Below are 22,623 nucleotides of genomic sequence, written 5' to 3' on the forward strand. Positions count from 1 at the left end.
TACTCACTCACACAAACTTACACAGTCTCTGAGGTGGGGAAGCAAACCCACGCCAACCAGCACCGAAGGCAAGTGGCGGTTCCACTCCTCCACCCAGAGCCCCGATTTATTTTGGTATTAACCGGAATAAGGACGTTTGAAAGTGTGTCACACAACTCATGTCGTCTAACAGCAGCCAATAGAAAAGCACCTTCAGATGACGTCACTCCCATGTTTTTGTTTTTGTTTTATTAAAATATTGCACACAAGTAATAGACATTTTTTTTAAACTAAAACTAATACTAACTAAAAGTAAGCCTTTATTAAATGACTAAAACTAATAAAAACTATCAGAACCTCCCTGAACACTAATTAAAACTAAATTTAAACAACAAAACTCAAAACGAAATAATGACAAATTTCAAAAACTATAATAACCCTGATACATACATACATATATAAATTGTTGAATTAGGATGAAATAATGGGTCATAACAATCCTTCATTCAATAAATTCAAAATATGACCTTGCCAACCATTCATTGCTTTTGCATTTTATCCAACAGATTTTTCTACAATAGCATATATAGATATAATTTAGATAAAATGTCATTGTTTTTCTTTTTTTCTATTTCCCTACAAAGAATACTATTTCAATAAAAACTGATATGAAATACAGTGTCAAGTAACCAGCATGGTTGAGCAGCTACTGCACAGCATTGAATAGTATCTCACGGTGGGGGTGAATGGCACAACAAGTCCTCCAAAAGGACCTATATGTGGTCGTATTGTGTTGGAGGACTGACTCGAATGTCGCTACCTCCTACTACTTCAGCTGTTGGCAACAAACTGCCCTTTACGTCCAACAGGCATTAAGCTGACGGGGACAGCGCCAGGATATTTCACAGTCTCGGATCTTCTCTGCCCTTTTTTTTTTTTTTTTTTTTTTAATTTTCGGCGACTTTTAAATTACGTAAGAGATTAAATGTTCGGTTGAAGGTGGGAGATGTAAACAGCGACGGCGACGGCGACGGTGGTTTACCGGAAAATAGAGGCAGCCTGTGCAGACGCGCGCGTATCATCATGCGGCGGCTGGTCGGAGGCTGAGGCGGGGGAAGCTCTGCTCGACACACTTACCCGTCCGCGCGTCCGTTCTGGCGGAGAAACTGGCTCCATGACAAGATGCCAACCTTTTCCGTTATGTATAAAGGAGCTGTCATCATTAGCAGGTGAGCAATGAACGGGGGGGGGGAATAAGTGGTCATCTGAAACAATGCGCGCACTTTTGTGGATACACTTTTGATAAACAACTGCGTCTTTGTTTCCATGGTAGCAGAGATAGGCTATATAGTTCTCTTGTTAAACAAACAGAAGACCAGACATTAACTATTTATATTTAAAACTAATACTTGAATCAGAAAAATGTATGTGTATTTTTGCTTGCTTCTAAAACCAGTGAGCTGACTCTACACCTCGCTTTCTATTTTCGAAAATGATCCGTTCTGTGTAGATGTTATTATTTGGGGGATTTGAGAACAACATGTAAAAACAGCAGCTTGGCTCCTCGTTCTTTCCTCTTTGCTTCTGTCAAGGTTGAACTCTTCCATCTGTCGTCTATATACTCGCCCAGCCGCCGTGCGCAACGAGATCTGGGTGGATTTACTCTGCCTTGTCAGTAAAAGCCGTTTTGTGGATTAAAATCATTGTCTGGTATGTTTGGAAATGTCCAAAAAAAAAGTTAACCGGACTATCACTGAGGCCACAGTGCAACCATCACCAAGCCGTTTTAGTCAAGATGTGCGTGACTAATGGATTTTAGTTGGCAGGCCGGTTTTCGGTAATAATGTTTTATTTGATATATTTCCATACACTGTAAGTATGACACTGAGAGGAGCTATATGATTATAATGAACTAATGTGTCTAGAATTATAGACCTACCTCAAAACAGATTAAAAAGATAAATCGGTCTAAACATCAACATTCTGGAAATTGCTCTTCACTGAGAAATGTGAAGCAAAAAAAAAAGACTACAGCCCCTTTTCAAAAGGGCTGCAGTCTTTTATGTTGATCACGGACTATATGTGGCTAATCATCTGCATGGATGAAGTTGAGAAAAAACAGGTGGCAAGAACCAGAAACACATTTGATAGCCTATCTAATTGTCAATTCCACTATGTGTCTATCATTTTGCAGCCTAGTTTACATTGCATCTCAACTGTGTAAACAATTTAAAAAATGGACAGATAGACTCCTTTACTTTAATGCAGAAAAATATTTCAATACAGCTAATGGGGTTGTATTCATCGGCTGGTGGTGCAAAGGATTTAATTCATACTCTAAAAAGGAAAATATATTTCTACTTGTGCTTTGACACAGTCCATTCAATGGTTAACTGTATGGCTTATTATCAAACCTTTACTAACAACAGTAGGCTAAGGCAGTTTTAAATTATAACATGATGAGTATACAATTAAAACTAAATTAACAATACATGGGCCTAAATGGACAAATAAACTATATATACACGTAGTCCAATTTAAACACGGTTAAAAGAATGAGATGAAGATTGTGAGAAAAAAAAAAAGAATAATATCCAGTGTACAGTCTACACCAGATCTTACAGTATGTGTGTATTTAGCAGAATTGCATTCAAAGCAGTAAAACTCCATCATCACTATTATACATCATTACTTGTTAATCAAGTTAAACCTAATTTGCCTCATATATTGTACTATTAATGCTAGTGCTTTTTTTCCCTATTGCCATTGCCCAAAATCAACAAAAAGCCAAGGAAAAAGCAAAACACTCAGATTTCATCCTCATGCCTCTGCTTTCTGCACCGAGACTTACAGTGCTTCAGTACAGGACATCACACATGATGGCGGTTTCAACACTGACTTTTTGTGCTAATTCATAGCCAAAATTTCCAACATTTCTGGGGGTTGAATTCTAAGCCTCAGGGTTTTGACTTTAAAGGTCTCACTGTATAATTTGTTGCTTCTTCGTTAAGGAAAGCGATGCTTCTTAACATAAAGTTTCAGTTGCCATTTCATTGTGTCCTCAATTAGCCTCACTGTTTCACAGCCAGCCGTGGGAGGATCAAACTGCTTGTTATGAACCCTCTGCAGCTGAAATATTGATAATTCCCCTTGTCATGCTTCTGGCAGTCACACAGAAAATGTTTTTTGTTTTTGTAAGAAATATATCACTGCTTGAACACGAGGCCAAAAAAGATGAACGTACTGTGAAGATGTGTGACAGAGAGGTGGTCATGTCATGACTACCTATAGGACATTTATGTACCTCAAATCATAAAGAATTCCCAGCATTTATGATAACGCATCCTGTAAATCAGTTTTATTGCCTTCCTTTTATTCTTCCTTAACACTTGCAAATCAATAACTCAAATGTTTTCATGTTGCTTCTGTCCCCACTGGTAAAAATATGATTTCTTAGATCATTTTCCAGCAAATGTATTATTCATGCACTTATTTTCCCCCCTTTTCTTCTTCAACTAGGACACTCATGGGTCCATATGGTGTAGACAGAACAGTTCATTCCATGGACTTCACAGATTGCGAGAATGGCTTAGGTGAGTACTGACATCACTGAAGAGTTACAAGATGTGTGTATCCAAACCGAAAACATAAATCGCTTGTGACACACTGTACATTTGTCCACCTCATTATTCCACAATGCTATTCAAAGTATGGTGTCGACTAGTGGTTAATAATATTATTTTTCTATTTGGGAAAGTTGTGCTAATGTTACCTGTTTGATTATGGAAAATCTGGCCTGCAAAAGTGTGAAATTAAAATAGCAAGTAAATATTTAGGTACAGTTGTGCTTGAAAATTCACATACACTTGGGTAAGTAAATTTATGAACACAACAGAAAATGTACAAAAGCTGAATGTCATTTAATTACACAAAAATGCTATGAATCTGCACCAAAATTCGCATGCACATCTCTACTCATGTCAACTTAAACCTCTGAAAATATCAAAACAATTGACACACTATTTTGGATTTTATGGGCACTTAAGCCTTTGTCTCAGCATACAGTGTGCTCTTAAAGTGATACTTCACTTATTTAGCCCATTATAGCAATAAAAAGTTAATATTTTGCCTATAATAAATTAGACATTTCCATTATTTTTCACGAACAATTACTACCTTTAAAAACACATTTTGCAACTTGCTGTCGACTGAAAATGACATCACAAGGGCTCAGGTAACCAATCACAGCTCACCTGTTTTCTAGGTTTGGTCATGTGATTCACAAGCTGAGCTGTGATTGGCTACCTGAGCTCTTGTGATGTCATTTTCAGTCGACAGCAAGTTGCAAAATGTGTTTTTAAAGGTACTAATTGTACATGAAAAATAATTAAAATATCAAATTTATAATTGGCAAAATATTAATGTTTGACTGCCAAAAATGGCTAAATAAGTAAAGTATCTCTTTAAGTTTACTGTCAACTGTATCTACCAGTAAATTACAAGTCACTGAGGCTTGTTAACTCATTCACTCCCAGCCATTTTCACAGAAGCAACCCCCTTTGCTCCCAGCTGTTATACTGGATTTTGACTGATTTTACAAGGCCCACAGAATATTATGTTATATTGCTATCAAAACATGGAACCAACAAAAAGAAACATTAGAGTCTTTTCTTTCATCAGGAGAAAAAAAAATTGATTTGTGTCTGTTTCTGTTTTGTAGCAATTAGCATTAGACTACAGATAGGTTTCCTTGATATTCACATTCCAGGTAAAAACACTATCAAAAAGAGCTTGTTGCAACATAGCCCTGGCTGATCTCACTCTGCCGCCACCTGCTGGCCATTTTTTGTAGTAACTACCATTGTTACATAAGCCACCTCTTCATGTCAGAAGCTGCACCAAAGCCTTCTGGATGCTCTTACATAAAAAAAAAAAAGACATAAAAAAAAAACGTATAAATACGTTTTTGGGAGTGAGTTGGGAATGAGTTAATATAATAACAACCACTGCACTGAGTTTCTCAGCCACTGAATGACATGATCAGTTCTACTGGAGAAAGTTCTAGAATTAAAAACAAACAAACCGAAAACACTTTGCCGTGGTAGCCAAAGCAATACCAATAGCCAACACTGTTAACCAGCTAGCGAGTTAGCTAACGGTCACAGTGTTCAATTTGATAAGTATATTTTGTTGGCTTGGTGATGAAATGCTGTCATCACGAGTGATAATACAAAGGAATCCCAATTGTATGTGCACTCACTTGTGTGTTGATATGGTTAAATTAGCTTGTGGTGGTTTCATCCATGGTAACAAAAGCAGCACTTAATTTATGTTGGGTGTCGAGAAAATGGCTGCATTATCTTGGGCGCTTGCTTGTTTTTCCACACTGTGGGCTTTGCTGCCACTAGTAAAAGCAGGCAAGCTGGCCGCAAAACTCAGACAGAAAAAGCGAAAATTCCAGCAGGAACGTGCCAGTGAGATCAGATACTTTCTGGTTCTGTTAATTGTCAGTGATGCCTGTAATAACCACTGGAACACAATTTGAACTACAAGAACAATTGGGCTGGCCAGTGGTACGTTGGTTCACAGAGCTGCCTGACCACAAGATGGGTCAGGAGTAGGCCCATTTTAAAACCTACTATTTACGTTTACGTTTAAATGTGACATGAAAACCAATTTCTTCTCAAATGTTTAATAGATTTTTTATTTTTTTTATTTTTTTTAAATCATATATCAGTCTTGTAAACAAATGCTTCTCACAAAATAACTTTACTGGAGGAAGTAATGAAAACATCAGTTCCGTTTCCCTTCTGTAAGTAGAATGTATGTATGCAAGCCGGCTGTTGAGCATGTCTAATAATGTAAGTAGTACTTTTGAAAGGGATTTTCTCTGCAGCCGAGGTATCCCTGTGTCAGTATCAGTATGCTTGCCTGTGAGCCAAAGTAGGTCATGTAGTAAAGCCCTAACCCACTTAACTTAGCTGGGTTAAGAATGCAGAAGGCTGAGTGCTGTTGTTTTTATCTGTACGTCACTCCCATTGCACTATACACATGCAGCTTGATCCCACCCACAATTTACTTTTCTTTTATAGTTGTGAAACAGTTTACAATATTTTGTTCAAACTTTTTACTGATACCATTTTTTTTTTATTCTCAAGCACTATAGCTCTTAACAAATACATTGATAGTTTTAGTGATGTTCCCTTGAGCTTTTGTTATGGATTCCACTGGTTTTGATGCCGTGCTATGTCCTAGTTTGGCAAAAATATCGTGAGCTAAAGCAGTCACAGTCAACATGGGTGCCGCCATCTTAACTATCCTCTTCTGCTGACTGTCAATCACAAATCTAATATGGCTGCAGTTAGATTTGTTTTGGATGAGTGAGTTGGGGGCTGGGAGAGGCGAGAGTGTGATTAACGGGGCAAAGATCCAGATGCAGAATAGTGAACAAAAAGTTGATTTGAGCACAAAAAAAGAAAAGAAAAGACAAATCACCTTTTCACAACAAACTCTGGAGAATACATCTTGTACCGCCCCCGTTGATACGTTTGCAGCCGACCTTTTTCAGGTCGGACCAATTAGGCGTTGTTTTGGGCGGGACGAAACCAATAAGCGCTGATGGCGGTGGGAACAAACAAACCTAACAGACGAATGGACGCTGCAATTAACTGTCTTCTCTCACCATTTCCTTGTTGAATTTGAACAGCGAGAGGCGCTTCGTGCATTTTTATCTGGTAAAGCCACCCAAGACGAGACAGAAGACGACATTTTCACCCGTTTCCTTGATTGGTCAAAACAAACGTGCAAAGATGCCGCATTGTCCAATCAGCTCGAAGTCTTGCTCAGCAAGTCCCTCCTTTCCCGAACGGATCTGCCGAGTGAAGTCCCAGATTGTTAATGTGAATAACTCCCTTGAGTGAATCACAATTATCAATCTGGCTTGTGAGAGCCACAGAGCCAATAGAAGCACCTGACAATGACAAGCCAATTTCTCCATTATTGACGTTATGTACAAAAACACAATATTCTGCACCCCAATATGAGCTTTTAATTTGTTGCTTTTATACAATATTGTGTTTTTATACAATATCGTTAGCCTTTTTAATATCGCCAACCTTCCCATAATATCGTGATAATTATTGTATTGTGGGGTTCATATCGTGAAATTTATCTTATCATGTTGTTTGGTTATCATGACATCCCTAGCATGGTGGAAAACATATCGACTCCATACAGGAAGGTGGAAATCAGAGTCAAGCACTGACCCTCAGACCAAAAAGTACACGCCCCTGTTCAAATGCCAAATTGTGATATACTGTAAATGTGAAGGTTGCAGACTTCATTTATGGTGGACATTTAAAAAAAATAATTTTTTGTCTTGTTCTATGTTTTTTTTGTGATGACAAAAAACAAGCATTTGAACAGGTGTGTAGACTTTTTACAACCACTACAGGTGTTGTTCAAACTCATAAAGCCTCTAGAGTTCCTGAAGGTATACAGAATGTACATGTCGCTATAAACATTGTAGTTCATAGGAATTGTTCATTTACACATAATTGAACTTGCTTCCTGTGAGGCAAATGTGCGAACTGCTGTAGCCACTCTGTCATCACATTTCATTTGAATAACCTCTTCAATAAAATGGAACTTTCAACCTATTCCTTGGGAAGCAACAGTGCCTTCCAAACATAAAAGAATAGAAAACAGGATTTGAAAAACAAAATAGGATTCATATTGCTGATAGTTGCTACAGCTACTTATGTGTGAGGCGGGAGATGTTTTTCTTCCTATCTGATACTAGTTGGGGGGGAGAATGTTTTGAGGCTGAACACGGAACAAGGAACAGTTTTCCTTGGAGAAGGATAAGAAAGGTTGGAGGACTGAGATAAGGAATAATGTAACCCAATTTTTGGCGGTAATTAACATGGACCCCTTTGCTTCAGACCCAATTCAAGTTTCAATTTAGTCTGTGGGAACAAGCTAGTGGTGGCCTTAAGCTGAGAAAACGATGTCAAGTTTTAATAATTCACTTTCAAGAATAGGGAAGGTTTTGGTGTTTTGTTTTTTTGTGCATGTTGGGGGACTCTTATTATGAAATGACGAGAGCTTCAGGCATGCTGAGCATTTTGACAGTGATAGCATAAGACAGCTGTGCATTTGACATTCATAATTTCAGGATAGATTTTGAAGTCAGCACCATAAAGGAGTTTTCAACACATGCGTGTCGCTCAGCCTGTTTCTTACATCAAAGTGCAAAAGCAACTTTCATTTTTTTTAGCTTCTTACCTTATCCCAAATTCAGATTACATTGCTGATGCAAATATGTATTTGGTCGCTCGCCTAAGCCTGGTCAGTCGCAGGCTCTAAAAAGTAAAAATTCCACATTGTCAAATGCCCTTTAGCTTTCTTGCAGATGCTCTCTGCGTTCACCCACGGACCGGTTATCTATTCTTGGGTGGCTTGCTTGGCTCAGCTGGTTTGTGTGAGTATTTAACCAGCTTTTGTGACAATATATTCTATACTGGTACATTGTTTGGTGAATGAGGCTATGCTTTTTTAATTTGACGCTCTCAAATACTTGACATTTCGGTGCCGGTAAGTAGAAAAATGCTATTTACTGTTGAGCCATTTATTCTTCATTGCATTTGCATTATTTTTTTAACTGAAATTTATATTTGAAAATAAATCAAAGGAGTGTTACTGTTCCAAGGGAAAAAAAAAATCGACTGACCTGAGAGTTGACTTTTACGGCCATACCCCACCCCCACCTCGCAATTCCGCTTCTGTCAGCAGTATGTCTATAAATGGTGGATGTCAACAAATGACCTTCCTTTATACCCAGGAGACAACATTCAAAACCCCATCTGGTATTTTGTTATATTAATAATGCTTTTAGCATTAACTAGGTTGCCTCATGACTTTTTGGACATGAAGCATGTGAATCAAAGTGATTGGTTTGGGCAGTAAATTGTGTCAAATTTTACAGTATATAATTTTCTGGCACAAAGATGAATAAGACTGATTGTGAAATCATGAAAGTGTTGCTTATATACATATATATATATATATATATATATATATATATATATATATATATATTACAAGATTATCATGGAAGGCTTTTTTCAGTGGGGCGTTAACAACTTATTCATAAATGGTCATCGGGGCTGCAGAGATTCTTACCCTATATTCTTACATATATTCCTAAATGAGAACTTACTGTAAGTAAGGGATCAGCATGCATTTCATTGATTTGCAGTAAATAGACATTGCAATTGATTTTGGTTGATTTTGAGTGTTATTAATGATTTGTTGGGTTTGTTCTCTGAACACAATTTTATGATCAACTGAGCATTTTACAATCTGACCATATTAGTACATTCCTAAAGGCTATACACTGGCTCCCAGTCAAGTAAAAACAAACAAAAAAACATGTGTTTCTTCAATTATTGGAGTGATCAATTTAGTCTATTTAACTCAGTTTGTTTGCCTAATCCATTAATAAAGCAGAAACCCTCTTACAAAATATGAGAAATAACATCGGCGATGCGTCTACCTCCTCCTAAAAAGCTTGATGTCTGACCCTGCTTATAAAAAAAAAAAAAATCATGCACATTTTAATTTATCTGCATCTCTCCCATTAGGAATTAAAGTGATTGGTGGAGTGAAGGAGCTAACTGGAGAGGAGTTTGGAGTTTACGTTAAAAGGATTTTACCTGGTGGCCTTGCTTCAAGTGATGGTAAGTGACTTTAATTGTATTTCTTTTCATTTCATACATGAGCTTTATTTATTTATTATTTATTTATTTATTTACTGGGATACCAAAACTACTCCCTTCTGTTTTAAAATGTTTTTTTTAATCACTAGAAATTGAGTTGCAGGTGCAGTAGTTTACAAAATAAAATAATAAGTGAGATTCTGACAAATCTATTGCTTATTTTTGTTAGTGTCCTGCCTGTCCAATGGCAAGTCTTTATAACATAACCATTCATGTCTATGATGACTGGATTTGGATGTGTTACTCTTAATTAATTAGTTAAGTCCGTCTGCATACATATGCAGACATTTCCCACAATTGTACGTTTTGAAAAAAAACAAAACAACAACAATCCTACACATTGTTATTAATATGACATTGTTTTCATAACAAGAATACTAAATAAGGTAGTCAGTAAAAAGTGGAAAATATGGATGAGTGTTAAATGTTCAGTTCGAGCATGCACCATGCAATCAACAATGTGTTCAATAATGACAGTCGTAGCACTAAAGGGATCGCTCGGATTTTTGGACATGAATCTGTATTTCATCCTCACCTCCAGTGGTGTGCGATCAGCACTGACTTACCCCTGACAGTGTTCCGTGATACGAGTTCTGGTCCGGTTTTGGTCGAAAGTAGTCTGGCAAGTTGGCTGGGATCACGGAAATAGTGTTTTTCTCCGAAAAACAATTTGTGTTCAAAAGAGTGATACATTTGCATCACAAAACTTCGCCTTAGAAAAAAGTCAGACTCCAATACTGCTGGGCACTATTTTTCTGTTCGGTCGTATCACTCCGTGGCGCGCTGCATACAGCTGATAGGCGCTCCTTCCTCCTTAATTATAACTTCGAAAAGAGGAACAACTTGTAGATTAGTGGCCGTCTGTTGGTTCACAACATATGACTGCATAGGCTGATCGGTGATAGCGATGGGGGGCGGGGTTATTTTGCGATAATTTTTACCAGACAGATGCATACTGTATGCCCACGTCAACCTCCTGAATTTTTATTTTTTTTGAATGATCGCTCCAATATTTTTTATTTTATGAATGAATGACAGTGTTGTCATCTCTGCTCACTAATGAGGAAAACGCTTCTGCACCTTCTTGGTCCAAGCTTGCTTTCCGATATCATCTTTCTCGCAACTGTTACTATACTACAATGTTCTTGGTGCAAATCCATTTCCGTGTGTGGTAAATCAGGTGCAAATTTGCTCCCAGATGTCAAACTTTGCGCCAGTATATCCTTAGTGAAAAGGTGTTTAACAGGGAACAAGGTGCAGGTGCAGTTGTGGAGCAACTTTTAGCGCTCTAAGTGGACGCAGCACATTCTTAGTGGATTTGGCCCTTAGCGTATTGACCTGGATAAACCTTGGGAATAATGTGCGCAAAACGTGGGTCACAATTTTAATTTGATCATGTTCAAATTTCATCTATTTTTAATGTTCACAATTCTTCAATTTTGATGCCAAAAATTCTACAGTGAATTGGATACATAACCCTAGATTTTGGTCATGTTGCAATGAGTAATTTGGAAAGCAGTGCCATAGAAAAGTGTCTAATTTGGGTCTGAACACTGCATTTCTAGACAATTGCACTGTTCTTTTGTCATTTGATAGGAGTTAGCGTGGCACTGAAAATGTCATTTTATTTAAATTGACAATTTGGGCTCCATTTATTTTCCTTAGAAGCCTTTTTTGTTGGGAATTTTGTTCACCATTCTGCGCCATGCTTGGGGTTCCAGCATAGCAAGCGCATTTCCTTTGACATGCACCCACCACATGAATGATGAGGGTGGAAGGTGGTGCCAACTTCACAGTACAGGTGTGAGGTCTCACACCAACTTCACATCATGTCCTGACATGCATCTCATATGCACTTTGCCTTCCTGGACTCAAGCAAAGCCGTTTCTTTTGTCACGTCAAGGATTATCAGTCCATTGAAAGGGAATAAGCAACTTTGAATTACGACAAATTATGTCGCTGTGATCATGTCCACAATGGCACAAACTGTCCTTTTTTAACTCATTCACTCCCAGCCATTTTCACAGAAACAATCCCGTTCGCTCCCGGCTGTTTTACTGGATTTTGACTGATTTTGCAAGGCCCACAGAATATTGTGTTCTATTGATATAAAAGCATGGAACCTATCAAAAGAAAGATTAAAGTCTCTTCTTTCATCAGGAAAAAAAAGTATGTTTCTATCTGTTTCTGTTTTGCAGCAATTAGCATTAGAAGAGAGCTAAGTTTCATCAGTTTTCACAAATCTATTTAAAAAAGTATTTAGCTTTTAGCTAAATTTAGCTTTTTTTCTAGATGGCGCTGGTTGATCTCCTTTGCTCTGCTGCCACCTGCTGGCCGTTTGTGTAATAAATACCATTTCTCCAACCGTACTTGGCAGTTGAGAGGCTGCATCAAAGCCTTCTGTATGCTTTAGCATAAAAAAATAAAAAATAAATTAAAAAAAACGTATAAATACGTCTTTGGTACACTTAAAACATTAAAAAAATAAATAAATGTTTACACGTTATTGGGAGCAAATGTTAAGTGTGCCAGGCTGATTGTGAAAAAAATACCAAGATAAAAAATCATGGAAATGATCCTTTTGTTTTTGTCATGTACCGGTACATGAAATCTGACCTCTGAATTGGAGCCATCACAGCGAACACACACTGCAGCAGGGGGGCTGCTTCATCACACAGGGAGCAGTTTAGGGTATCGGTGTTTTGCCCAAGGTGCAATTGTCCGGGATCGTCTTGAGCCAGGTTCCCCACAGGGGCAAGCAACAACCTTAACTGCTTGGCCACGGCTGTCCCACACATTTTGATGTTACTCGCCTCCATGTAGATTTATGCAGCTTGCCTCCCTGCAGACTTGCACTAGTCATGAAAACAGAGCCCATTATCTAGGACCGGTGATTGACTGGTTAGTATATCTGCTTCACAGTTGTGAGGTTCAGGTTTTGAATCTCAGCTTAAGTTTCATACATACTTCTTGTGTTTTCTTCTGCTCTGTCTACCACGCTGCAAGAACAAAGCTTCCCATACTGTTGGTTGAAATGTTTGTTTGCCTGTGATAGACTGGTGACCAGTCCAGGGTGTAAGGCAGGGATGTCCAAACTTTTTCCTCTGAGGGCCACATCCAGAAAAATGGAAGGATGCAAGGGCCGCTTTAAAAATTTTCAACTTTAGTTCATTAAATTGCGCCATAATCAGTCAAGCAATTGTCTATTGTTTATATATTACAGTTAGTTTAAAAACAAGAAATGAAATAAATATTTTAAACAACATATTCAAAGCAGGTAATTAATCTAATAGATTCACAATTATGAGAAACAATTTTTGCGTCTAAAAATGAATGATCAACTATTCACCTCAGTGTTAGGAAGACAAATGTTCCCATTTTTCTTGTAAATAGTTCAATTGTATCTTTTCATAGAAAATCTAAAATTAATTAAATACTAGTAGTGGTAGTCTCCACCAATTGTACAAATAGTTTTTTTTTTTTTTTATCATATGCCGCAGGCCAATGGAAAATGGTTGGCGGGCCACAAATGGCCCCCAGGCCATAGTTTGGACACCTCTGGTGTAAGGTACCCCATCTCTTTTGCAAAGTCAGCTCATGGATGATACGAATGATGAGAAGTGATGTAGACAAATGACATGGATGGATTTTATCAACCTTATACGTGTTCTAGTATTCAATGTTGTACATTTTCCACTAAATGTATGACATTTTATATATGGTATTGGTATAACGTGAACTTCTTCACCCCTAACAAGATAAAAAGGCTTTAATCACATGCAAATCTCTCCCACACTTCCAGCACGGATCTCCTGGTTTGCCCTCCCCTGCATGATTATGCATGAGCAGAAAAACACAATTTGCTAATATGTTAGAACATGTGCCCTGGAGGGCTCCTTCCAGCTGAAGTCAAAGTTTACAACACGGATTGTAAGTGGTAACTGTGAACTGTTTGTCTGTCTGTCTCGATCCGGAATGGCAGTTCAAGTATTTTGGGATTTTCTCTCGTCAGAGTAAATAATAGAAATAAATCAGGCCACAACAGAGGTGCCATCATATTACAGCGTGTTAACTGACAATGTGCTGTCTTTTTTCCCCCATGTGTATTGGTGAATTGAACACAGGTCCCGAAAGAGAGGCTGTGTTTTAAACTCTCGGCCATGTCTACCAATGTATCAGATTTATATAGCGCTTTTTTGGACACTTCACAGAGGATACATTTTTCATGCACTCACACATTCACACTCTGGTGGCGGTAAGCTACTTAAGTAGCCACAGCTGCCCTGGGGCAGGCTGACGAAAGCGTGGCTGCCAGTGTGCCCCTATGGCCCTTCCGACCACCACCAAACATTCACACCTTTCATACACTAGTGTGAGTGGCACTGGAGGCAATGTGCCAATAGACCAGGGGTCTCCAAGTTGGGTCATCGAGAGCCCCTTATCCAGCCTGTTTTCCATGTCTCCGTCCTTCAGCACAGCTGAATCTAATGATCAGCTAATCAGCAAGCTGTACAGAAGTCTGATAACGATCCCGATCATGAATCAGGTGTGTTAGTGGAGAGAAACATGGAAAACAGGCTCCCTGCAATAGACATATCCGCGCTTTTCATGGAATTCCTACTTATATCTGTGCACACTGATAAATAATAAAGATAATCCAACAACTGGACAGTAATGAACATGTGTTTTACTTCTTGGCAGGAAACCTGTTGCCTGGAGACCAAATCTTGGAAGTTAATGGGGAGAGTCTAATAGGTGTCACAAGTGACAGGTAATGCAGTAAAATCTGACTACTCTATTTTATACAGTGTTATTATTTACACTTTATAGTATTGTGTTGTTTTTATCAGAGCTGTGGACATCTTGAGAGCAGCATCAGCAACCAATCACATGCGACTTCTTATTGCCAGGGATGAGGAGGCAAAGTAAGTAGCACTTAATAGAGTTTCACATAATATGCATGCATTTTTTTGGTACTTCATATTGATTGACATCTCAATGTTTATATATAGCAAACAGCTCGTGTTTGGTGATTTCTATCCGTGCACTTATAAAGCATTCCCACAATTTGTTTGTGCTTTTTTTTTTTTTTTTTTTATGACGATGAATATTCAATTACACATATGCGCCTCATGGTTTACAAATATGCAGTTACATACAAGTATATGTGCACTTTATGAACGGGCACCTACCTCATGTTAGGGTTATGTGTCACTTTTGCACCCATTTGACCTTCATAAATAAGACTTGAGGAGACAAAGGGAGACAAGGTAAACACAACAAAACAGAACATGCCAGTAAAAAATATGAAACATGACGACAAAATCTAAAAAAAAAAAAAAAAGATGACATTTTCATGCTACTGAGTGGCAACTAAACTAACCCTCGCTTCCTGCACAGAGGCCAAGCAAGAGGACCACTGCACCATCAGAAACTACTCCACCAGAACTTGTTTGTAATTATGTTGTGCAAATCATATGATTTATGCATCTCACCTTTAGTATGGCATAGCATCTTAGCATTGAAATATAAGTAGGCTGCAATAGGTTCAGGTGAAAAAATTGCACGATGGTTAGATACCCGGGCTTTGTCTTCCTCAAAACCATATGATCTGTAACTGTGAGTAGAAAAAGCAGGGATTTGCATATTTGAATATGTGAAGCTTCTGGTACTTCAGTGCGCCTGCCCAGAAATTTCCTAAATAGTTTGCTTTGTCTTGCCAGCGCATGTAATCCTCAGACAAGATGTTCTGACAGAGCGAAGGATTTACACTTTAGCTTTTCCATTGAATGTGTCAGAAATACGTTAATCATGGTTATGTGACGGAGTCAAAGAAAGCAGGAAAAGACATGAGATTCTGAAAGAAGCATTTCTTGGATAAATGAAGCAGCGTAGAACAGAAAGTTCCCCCGTTAAGAAAAAACAAGTTGCCTTCAATGAGTTGAGACATCAACATTAAATTCTTGCCTGACGATATACTCTTGCATAAAGCATGGTTGTGAGTGGTGAAGTCGGCTCCAGTTCCTCTTCCTTAGCTTTGTGCTGCTCTGGAATGACAGCTGACCAAAGTAGGGGAGAGAGCTTAGCCTCAGGCTGCTCTCTTCAGAAGATGAGCCTCATGTGTTAATCTGTGATTTAAACACCCTACAGCCAAAGTATTGATATGGAGAGACATTGGGAGAGTAAGGAAATGTCTAAGTTTCCTTAAACTCTCAAAACAATACAAATCACTTAATACTTTGTTTGGTCAGATATGAGAGTGTTTGAAAAATATTTGAATAAAATTAAATTCTAAATCGAACCCGCTCTGTGACCACGGGTGTATTTCACAAAGCAGGTTTAGTGAGAAATCTGGGTAAAGAAACCCTGAAAAGTTTCAGAAAGGCAGGTAACTGAAACCAGAGGATAAGAGGGAACTCAAGCCTGTTTCATAAAAAGAGGTCATTTAAGCTCTCGGTCAGTTACCGTAGTAACTGCCCATGAACCTAACCTGGTCGGTAGCAGGTTTGTCACAATGAACCTCAAGTTTTTCCCTGTCCCCGCCTCCTTTCAGCCACACACGACAATTCATTTCCTCATTCATTCAGTCCTCTGCGGCGACTTTTTGCGTAAATACGCCTGTAGTCTATAGAGTAAAGTCCACTTTTGTCACCAACATGACATGTCCTTTTGACAATGAACCTATTAATGAAGGTGCCGCAATACTGCGGAGGGAATTAAATATTCGTTGCGAGAATGTTATCAGACCGCCTATATATGCTGGCAGTTCCGCACAGTTACCTTTTTGAGCGATACCGTTTGACATCACAGTCCAACATGTACAACTTGATCTGTCCTTACATTCGCAACATTACCTGATGTAGTCATATGCGCTCACATCGGAGCAGTATTGCACTTTTTAAAAAAAATAATAATTTTAAATAAAGGCATGTTCATTCAACATATGATCGCATTAAGATTTTCGTTTGATAGTGGCCAAAAAAAATTAAAAAGCAACGCGGAAGCAGTGGGCGGCACCGCACTCGGCTTCCCCGTTGCCATGGTGACTCGACGAATCGGGTCTCCATTGAGGCGGTCTTTTAACTGTGTGAGTAAGTCCAGGTGAGACTATTCAGTGTTGATATAATTCACTGGAATCAGCTGGACTGGAACTGAAAACGCAGAGTTTCCTATCGGACGATATGTCAACTTGTTCCGGGTTGATCGCACAGTTTGTTGAACCTCCTTTGTGAAATACATCCCATGTCTCCGGTTTGCGAGCGCTGAGTGCTACCAGTGAATTAAAACTCTGGGCCGCTGAAAAGCTTGGAACCTTATTTGGTTGCTCAGGAAGTACATAAAAAAAAACTGACCAACTTTTTTTCTCAATAAATAAATAAATAAATACAACAAAAATAACACGTACTCACAAGATCCACCTTTTTTCACTTCCAACTTGGGAACACTCCGCAGTCTGCCATTCACAGAAACTACATGGTGCACTGCGCCTCCCATTTGCCCCGCATTGAAAACCAGACATGTTCATGAATTTATATAAAATAAAAAAAATTTTAAAAAATGCCCACACAGGATGTAAAAAAAAAATGGACATGTCCGGGCAAAAGAGGACATTAAGTCACCCTATACTGTTGCTTCATTATGCTAATCTAGGGCACCGTTTTATATCAGTGCTAAATCTGACATAGATGATCACAACATTCATTGTGTTTAACATTGTTCTTTAAAGATGCATTGTAGTTTGTAACTTTTTTTTTATTCGTGACTGCCACCTCTGGCCTGAAGCGTACCAGCAGCCTTTGTGTCAAGCTCGTGCATGGCACCACTGCACCGTGTCCCACAGAGAAAACTGAACTCATCTGGGCATTGGCCGAGCATGCACGATGTAGAAAAATCTTCAACATTAGCATTTAGAACTCCACAATGCACCTTTAACAGTGACTTTTATATGTACTGTTTATTTCATGTCGATGATCGATGGCACCTCGTTTCCCACATTGTACCCCTGGAAAGGAAAGAATTTGCTGAGCTGTTGGAGAAATATGGCTCGAATGGTAGCACAGGATCAACACGCAACTCTCCAATACAGCAAGGTAGGAAAAGCTCCGCTCTGCTTTGTTTCTATAATGCAGCTCATACTTTACTCACCTATGATCTTACGCTCATAAAATCATTGCATGTGAGAGAAACTTTCTGTGAGCAGACCATAATACCGCAAAGGAAAGCTTGTGTTTTGTAAAAGTTCTGAGCCCAAAGGGTAAATGGACTCAGTCAAGCTTTAAGAATGGTTTAGGACAAGTGCAGTTGTCCGTCACACAATTGCCAACATCTGTTTCCTTGGTAAAAGAGGCAACCAGCTGGTACAGATTTGCTAAAACAGGCTAAAGAGCAGTGCTGTGTTAGCTGTGCAGCAGGTGGAGATCTGAAATGTGGGCTTTGCATCATAACATCAAAATGATGCTTACCCATATCCTGAGTCAGTTTATCTTGTGATTCTGTTAATAATCTTACTAGTGAAGTATTTTGGGCCTACCGTATGTCATTTGGTGACCTTTGCACAAGTAGCATCATTTTGCAATACATTTGAATGACTGGATGCCCTTTGCAAATCCCCTATAGAGGGATAATGTGGTTGTTGAAGGGTAGATCAATTGGTCAATGATTTCTTACTTGACCTTTTGGTTTTTATATTTCAAAATTCAAACATTTTCTTCATCCACTTGGTGATTTACTACAGATATTGACACAGCGTTTTCAGTAAGCTATTTGAAAATTGTAAACAAAATTACAATTAATACTAAGATGAAAATTGTAAGTCCATCCACCCATCCATTTTCTTGACCACTTATTCCTCACAAGTCGCGAGGGGTGCTGGCGCCTATCTCAACTGGCTCTGGGCAGTAGGCGGGGGACACCCTGGACTGGTTGCCAGCCAATCGCAGGGCACGCAGAGACGAACAACCATCCACACTCACAAACACAGCTAGGGACAATTCGGAGCGCCCAATTAACCTGTCGCATGTCTTTGGAATGTGGGAGGAGACCGGAGTATCCGGAGTAGACCCACGCGTGCACGGGGAGAACATGCAAACTCCACCCAGGAAGGCCGGAGCCTGGACTCGAACCTGAGTCCTCAGAACTGGGAAGCGAATGTGCTAACCACTCGCCCACCGTGCCGCCACATTTACTAATGCAATTTTTTTCATACATACTTGAAGAATGTGACGTTTCCATATACATTAGATTCTGTAGCACATGTATTGCAAGTGTTTTATTTAACAGTATGTTTTTGTTTTGCTTTTTTCTTAAAACCTTTTTTAAAAAGGTTGTGCAAATGTTGAGTCAATAATATGAAATGAAAACAAGTGAGCGTTTTAGTGCACCTGCTACTGAAGTATTGTACTTATTGCCCTTTGTCTTTATTGCAACTCACAAGGAGGTCGCTACCTGGAAAGTACATCATCTGGTTCCTCATCTCGCTCTCAGAGTCCTTTGTTGTTAAGCCCAGCTGGCTCTCAGAACATGTACAACAGTGGACCTATCCTGCGCTCACTCAGGTCAGATTAGTTCGTATTGCAACACCCTCATCCCCCAAAAATATGCCTCCTTTTTAACTCTGATATGCTGATGTGTTCATGTTCTCAGTCACCCAGGTGAAGGAGTGATTCAACTCATTTCTGTGACTCGATCAAGCAGTATGGGCATCACCCTGGGAGGTGGCTCCAACCGTCCTGATGGCCCAGCAGTTTTCATCCAGGAGGTGCTGTCCGGTGGAGATTGTCATCGGGTAAGAGGGAGGGCCAGTGGCCTAATACACTCATCTGCCAAAACTTTGGATTGATAAAAGAAGAAGCAGGATTTTGGAATTTTCTACTTCTGTAAAATTAAGGAACAACTCATACCCAAGATGTGTCTTTAAGTCTGTGTGTATAGTTTTTATGATGAGCTACTTCTAAATGAATCAGGGAGCTAATCTAAGATTCAAAACTTCAGCTCTCTTGCCTCTTTCTGTAGCTAGCATTCAAAGCTTCAAACGTGAAGAACATAAACAAACATAAATACTAAATCATAGAGTATACATAGAGTAGGTGAATGCAAAGAACCTTTGCTCTGGAGATTCAGGACGTAAGTTCTCTGGCTTTGTGCCCTGAAGCAAACTAAAGGGTAAATACATCTACATAGAGATGGATGCAGTGCAACAGAGGAGGAGCACTTATCAAATAGTGAGTTCAATGGAGGAATGCAGAATAAAATACAACATATGCAGACCTTTGCAGCTTTGGCCTAAGATTATTACAAAACTCAGTTGAGTCTTTGTTAAGGTTGCACGCTACTGGTCTCTTTTCTATGTCTAATAATGAAGTGGTGTGCACAAATATGATTATTCCATTTTTGTATTTTATTGTTGTCTGATTCTGTGGGTGCAAGATGGAGGAGCAGCAGCAGAGGGATTTTTTTTAATTTATTTTTTATTTTTTTAAAGCAGAGTCAAGGCTTTCCTGCTGACCTTCACACTTGATCTGCTGTGTCTGTTCTGGGTCTCTGGGCTCATATACGAAACCTGACACCAAAACAACATGCAGGCCAAAACACGTCCTAGCAGTATTTAACATTCTAAGAGTCACCATGGAATTGAACTGTAAATATTCATCAGATCTTAAGCAGCTAACAGGATTCGATTTGTCATGTGGTAATTTCCTACAGAAAATCAAGGTGACAGTGCACTTACTATTGATGTTCCATGTAATTTACAATAGTTCTACATGAGCTCACAAGTTATACGTGTTTCAGTAAATGATTTACAGATATCTTTCTGTGCTGTTACTGTGAGCTGAAATATGTTAGGTTTGATTGGAGAACTCAAGGAAGCATGACTGTATTTATTTTGTAGGATCACCAGTGATAAGCAACAGTGGTTCTTGTGCTGTCTTGAATTGCAGTACTGTACATACATATTTTGACTGTGGTGTCAGCAGTAAGTTGTAGTCATTTCCTGTGAGTGAGTGCCAAGACTGACATTTGTTACAGATTCTCTTCATAAGATTTGTGGACAGAATTTCTATGTGTAGAGATTAAGGGAGTTTGTTTTGATGGTCTCAGTATTGTGTCACTGCTTTTTGAAGATGGTGTTGGCTTGAACAGGCTGTGATCTTCAACTTGTACTAGAGTGGTTTACAGCTGAGTGTGAAGCAAAAGGTAGAATAGGCACCTCCAAATATGAGATTATGGCTCTCATCTAGAAAAAGGTGGCCTGCTTCAAGTGGATAAATTCCAGTATATTGGGTTGCTTTTGACAATTGAGGAGAGAAGATGCTGCACCGATCCGTCTGTCGATCTCCCGCCATTCTTCCTAAACTTGAAATCCTCCACTTGGGGAAGGATCTCACCCCCGAACCTAAAAATAGCCAGCTATCCATTTTAATGTGAATAAGTCGGGGCCCAGAGGAAAAACACATTTCAGTTGTTTTTGTCTCATAGTCTTATTCTTAAAGCAACACAACCCTTATTAATCATTTTCCAGTATTGAATTAGGCATTGTGTACAAAGAATAAAAGTACAAATATCTTTGGCATCTTATTCCCTGAATTTTAGTTTAAACCGATTAAGTGTCCGAATTCGATCGTACAGTGTGGGACGCCATGTTCCTGGTCACATGATCGTGATGACGTATCCAGTGCGTAACCGGAAGCTGTATTCGTTCATTTCAATGGGAATTTGCTGACGTAATGAGCGAGAAAAAGACGTCTTAGATCCCAAATACTGTTCAGAGTAAAGTCCTCACCACGTCCGGTTTCATGTCATTCCGTGTGTTGGGTGTCCGCTCTTAATGTGCGCTAAAGCGTGCTTAGCACACGACATGTAGCTTAGTATAGCAGAGTACAAGAGCACCGGATGTTTGCTGTCCACTTGGACTCGCCGACGGCTGGATGTGCCAGTTTTATCCGGCTTTCGGTTGGAAACAAACCTTTGGCGTGTCCTCCATGGCTGTATCGCTTTAGAAGAAGTGCTTCTTGTTGTAAGGCGAAGTTCCACCTTTGATGTCTGCCGTGGGATGCGATAATTCCTCGTGAGTTCTTTGTTGTCGTTCATTCAATGTGTATTTTACGCAGGCGATACGTCACGATGATCACGTGACTGTCCGAAATGCCCGATACAGTACTTGACGCAAAAATATTCATAAAAAGTGCTAGAAACTCATAATTGCTCAACATAAATTGGCGTTTTTTTTTTTTCAGGCAAGATTTTAAATTAACCTGGTTAGTTTTTCTTAAGTGTGTTCCTTTAAAGGTGGATTCAAGGATTTTCCCGAAAAGTGCAAGCCAAACATCTGTTTGTCACGTTTAAAAAACTGCGCATGCGAAAGACCATCCTACCAGCTCTCCTGCTCGTCCGGGGGAAATGCCTCTCAAATGTCGCTAATGTGCGAACTCATCTTCATCATCATCTTCATCAGTTTCTGCAGCCGGCCTCACTTCATACAGATGTCCTCTTGCAACTCTCAGCTATTTTCAAAGTATGTGGTCAGCTCTACAATGATGAATGGCCGAATCCGAAGCTCAGCGGCTACATGCTACAAACACTCAAAGTGCGCATGCGCAGCTAGAAACAAGCACGCACAACGTCGTTACGCAGATTGATTGACAGGCTCGAGAAGCAATCGTTAAGATGATCCACCCGGAAGACGCAGCGCTAAAAAAATCCCTGAATCCACCTTTAAACATACAACCCAAATGATTAACAGTTTTGATTATATATCAGAAAACGGTAGCTATTAAAATGTGTGAATCACATAAGTAAATAGTATACATTTAAATAATCAAAATGAATGTGACCAAAGATTTGCAAGGTAAAGACTATTTTAAAGTCA

At 39.2% G+C, this 22,623-nt stretch overlaps 1 protein-coding gene across 2 annotated transcripts in view; it reads left to right on the forward strand.

Annotated features, from left to right (window-relative positions):
* The first annotated feature begins 742 nt into the window (after window positions 1–742).
* Window positions 743–22,623, forward strand: part of LOC144026888 (syntaxin-binding protein 4) — a 44,087-nt gene continuing 22,206 nt past the window's right edge. Inside the window, exons 1-8 of one of the 2 annotated variants that reach the window (XM_077533984.1) lie at window positions 743–1,208; window positions 3,499–3,572; window positions 9,624–9,719; window positions 14,460–14,529; window positions 14,609–14,683; window positions 17,769–17,848; window positions 19,192–19,312; window positions 19,401–19,542. In XM_077533984.1, the coding sequence (XP_077390110.1) occupies window positions 1,162–1,208; window positions 3,499–3,572; window positions 9,624–9,719; window positions 14,460–14,529; window positions 14,609–14,683; window positions 17,769–17,848; window positions 19,192–19,312; window positions 19,401–19,542 (705 nt within the window). In that variant the 5' untranslated portion in view covers window positions 743–1,161. Of the gene's footprint in view, window positions 1,209–3,498; window positions 3,573–9,623; window positions 9,720–14,320; window positions 14,530–14,588; window positions 14,684–17,768; window positions 17,849–19,191; window positions 19,313–19,400; window positions 19,543–22,623 lie in introns of those variants that run through there. The other variant, XM_077533994.1, reaches the window with a different exon arrangement.

This window comes from Festucalex cinctus, chromosome 1, assembly GCF_051991245.1.
Source record: "Festucalex cinctus isolate MCC-2025b chromosome 1, RoL_Fcin_1.0, whole genome shotgun sequence".
Taxonomy (NCBI): domain Eukaryota; kingdom Metazoa; phylum Chordata; class Actinopteri; order Syngnathiformes; family Syngnathidae; genus Festucalex; species Festucalex cinctus.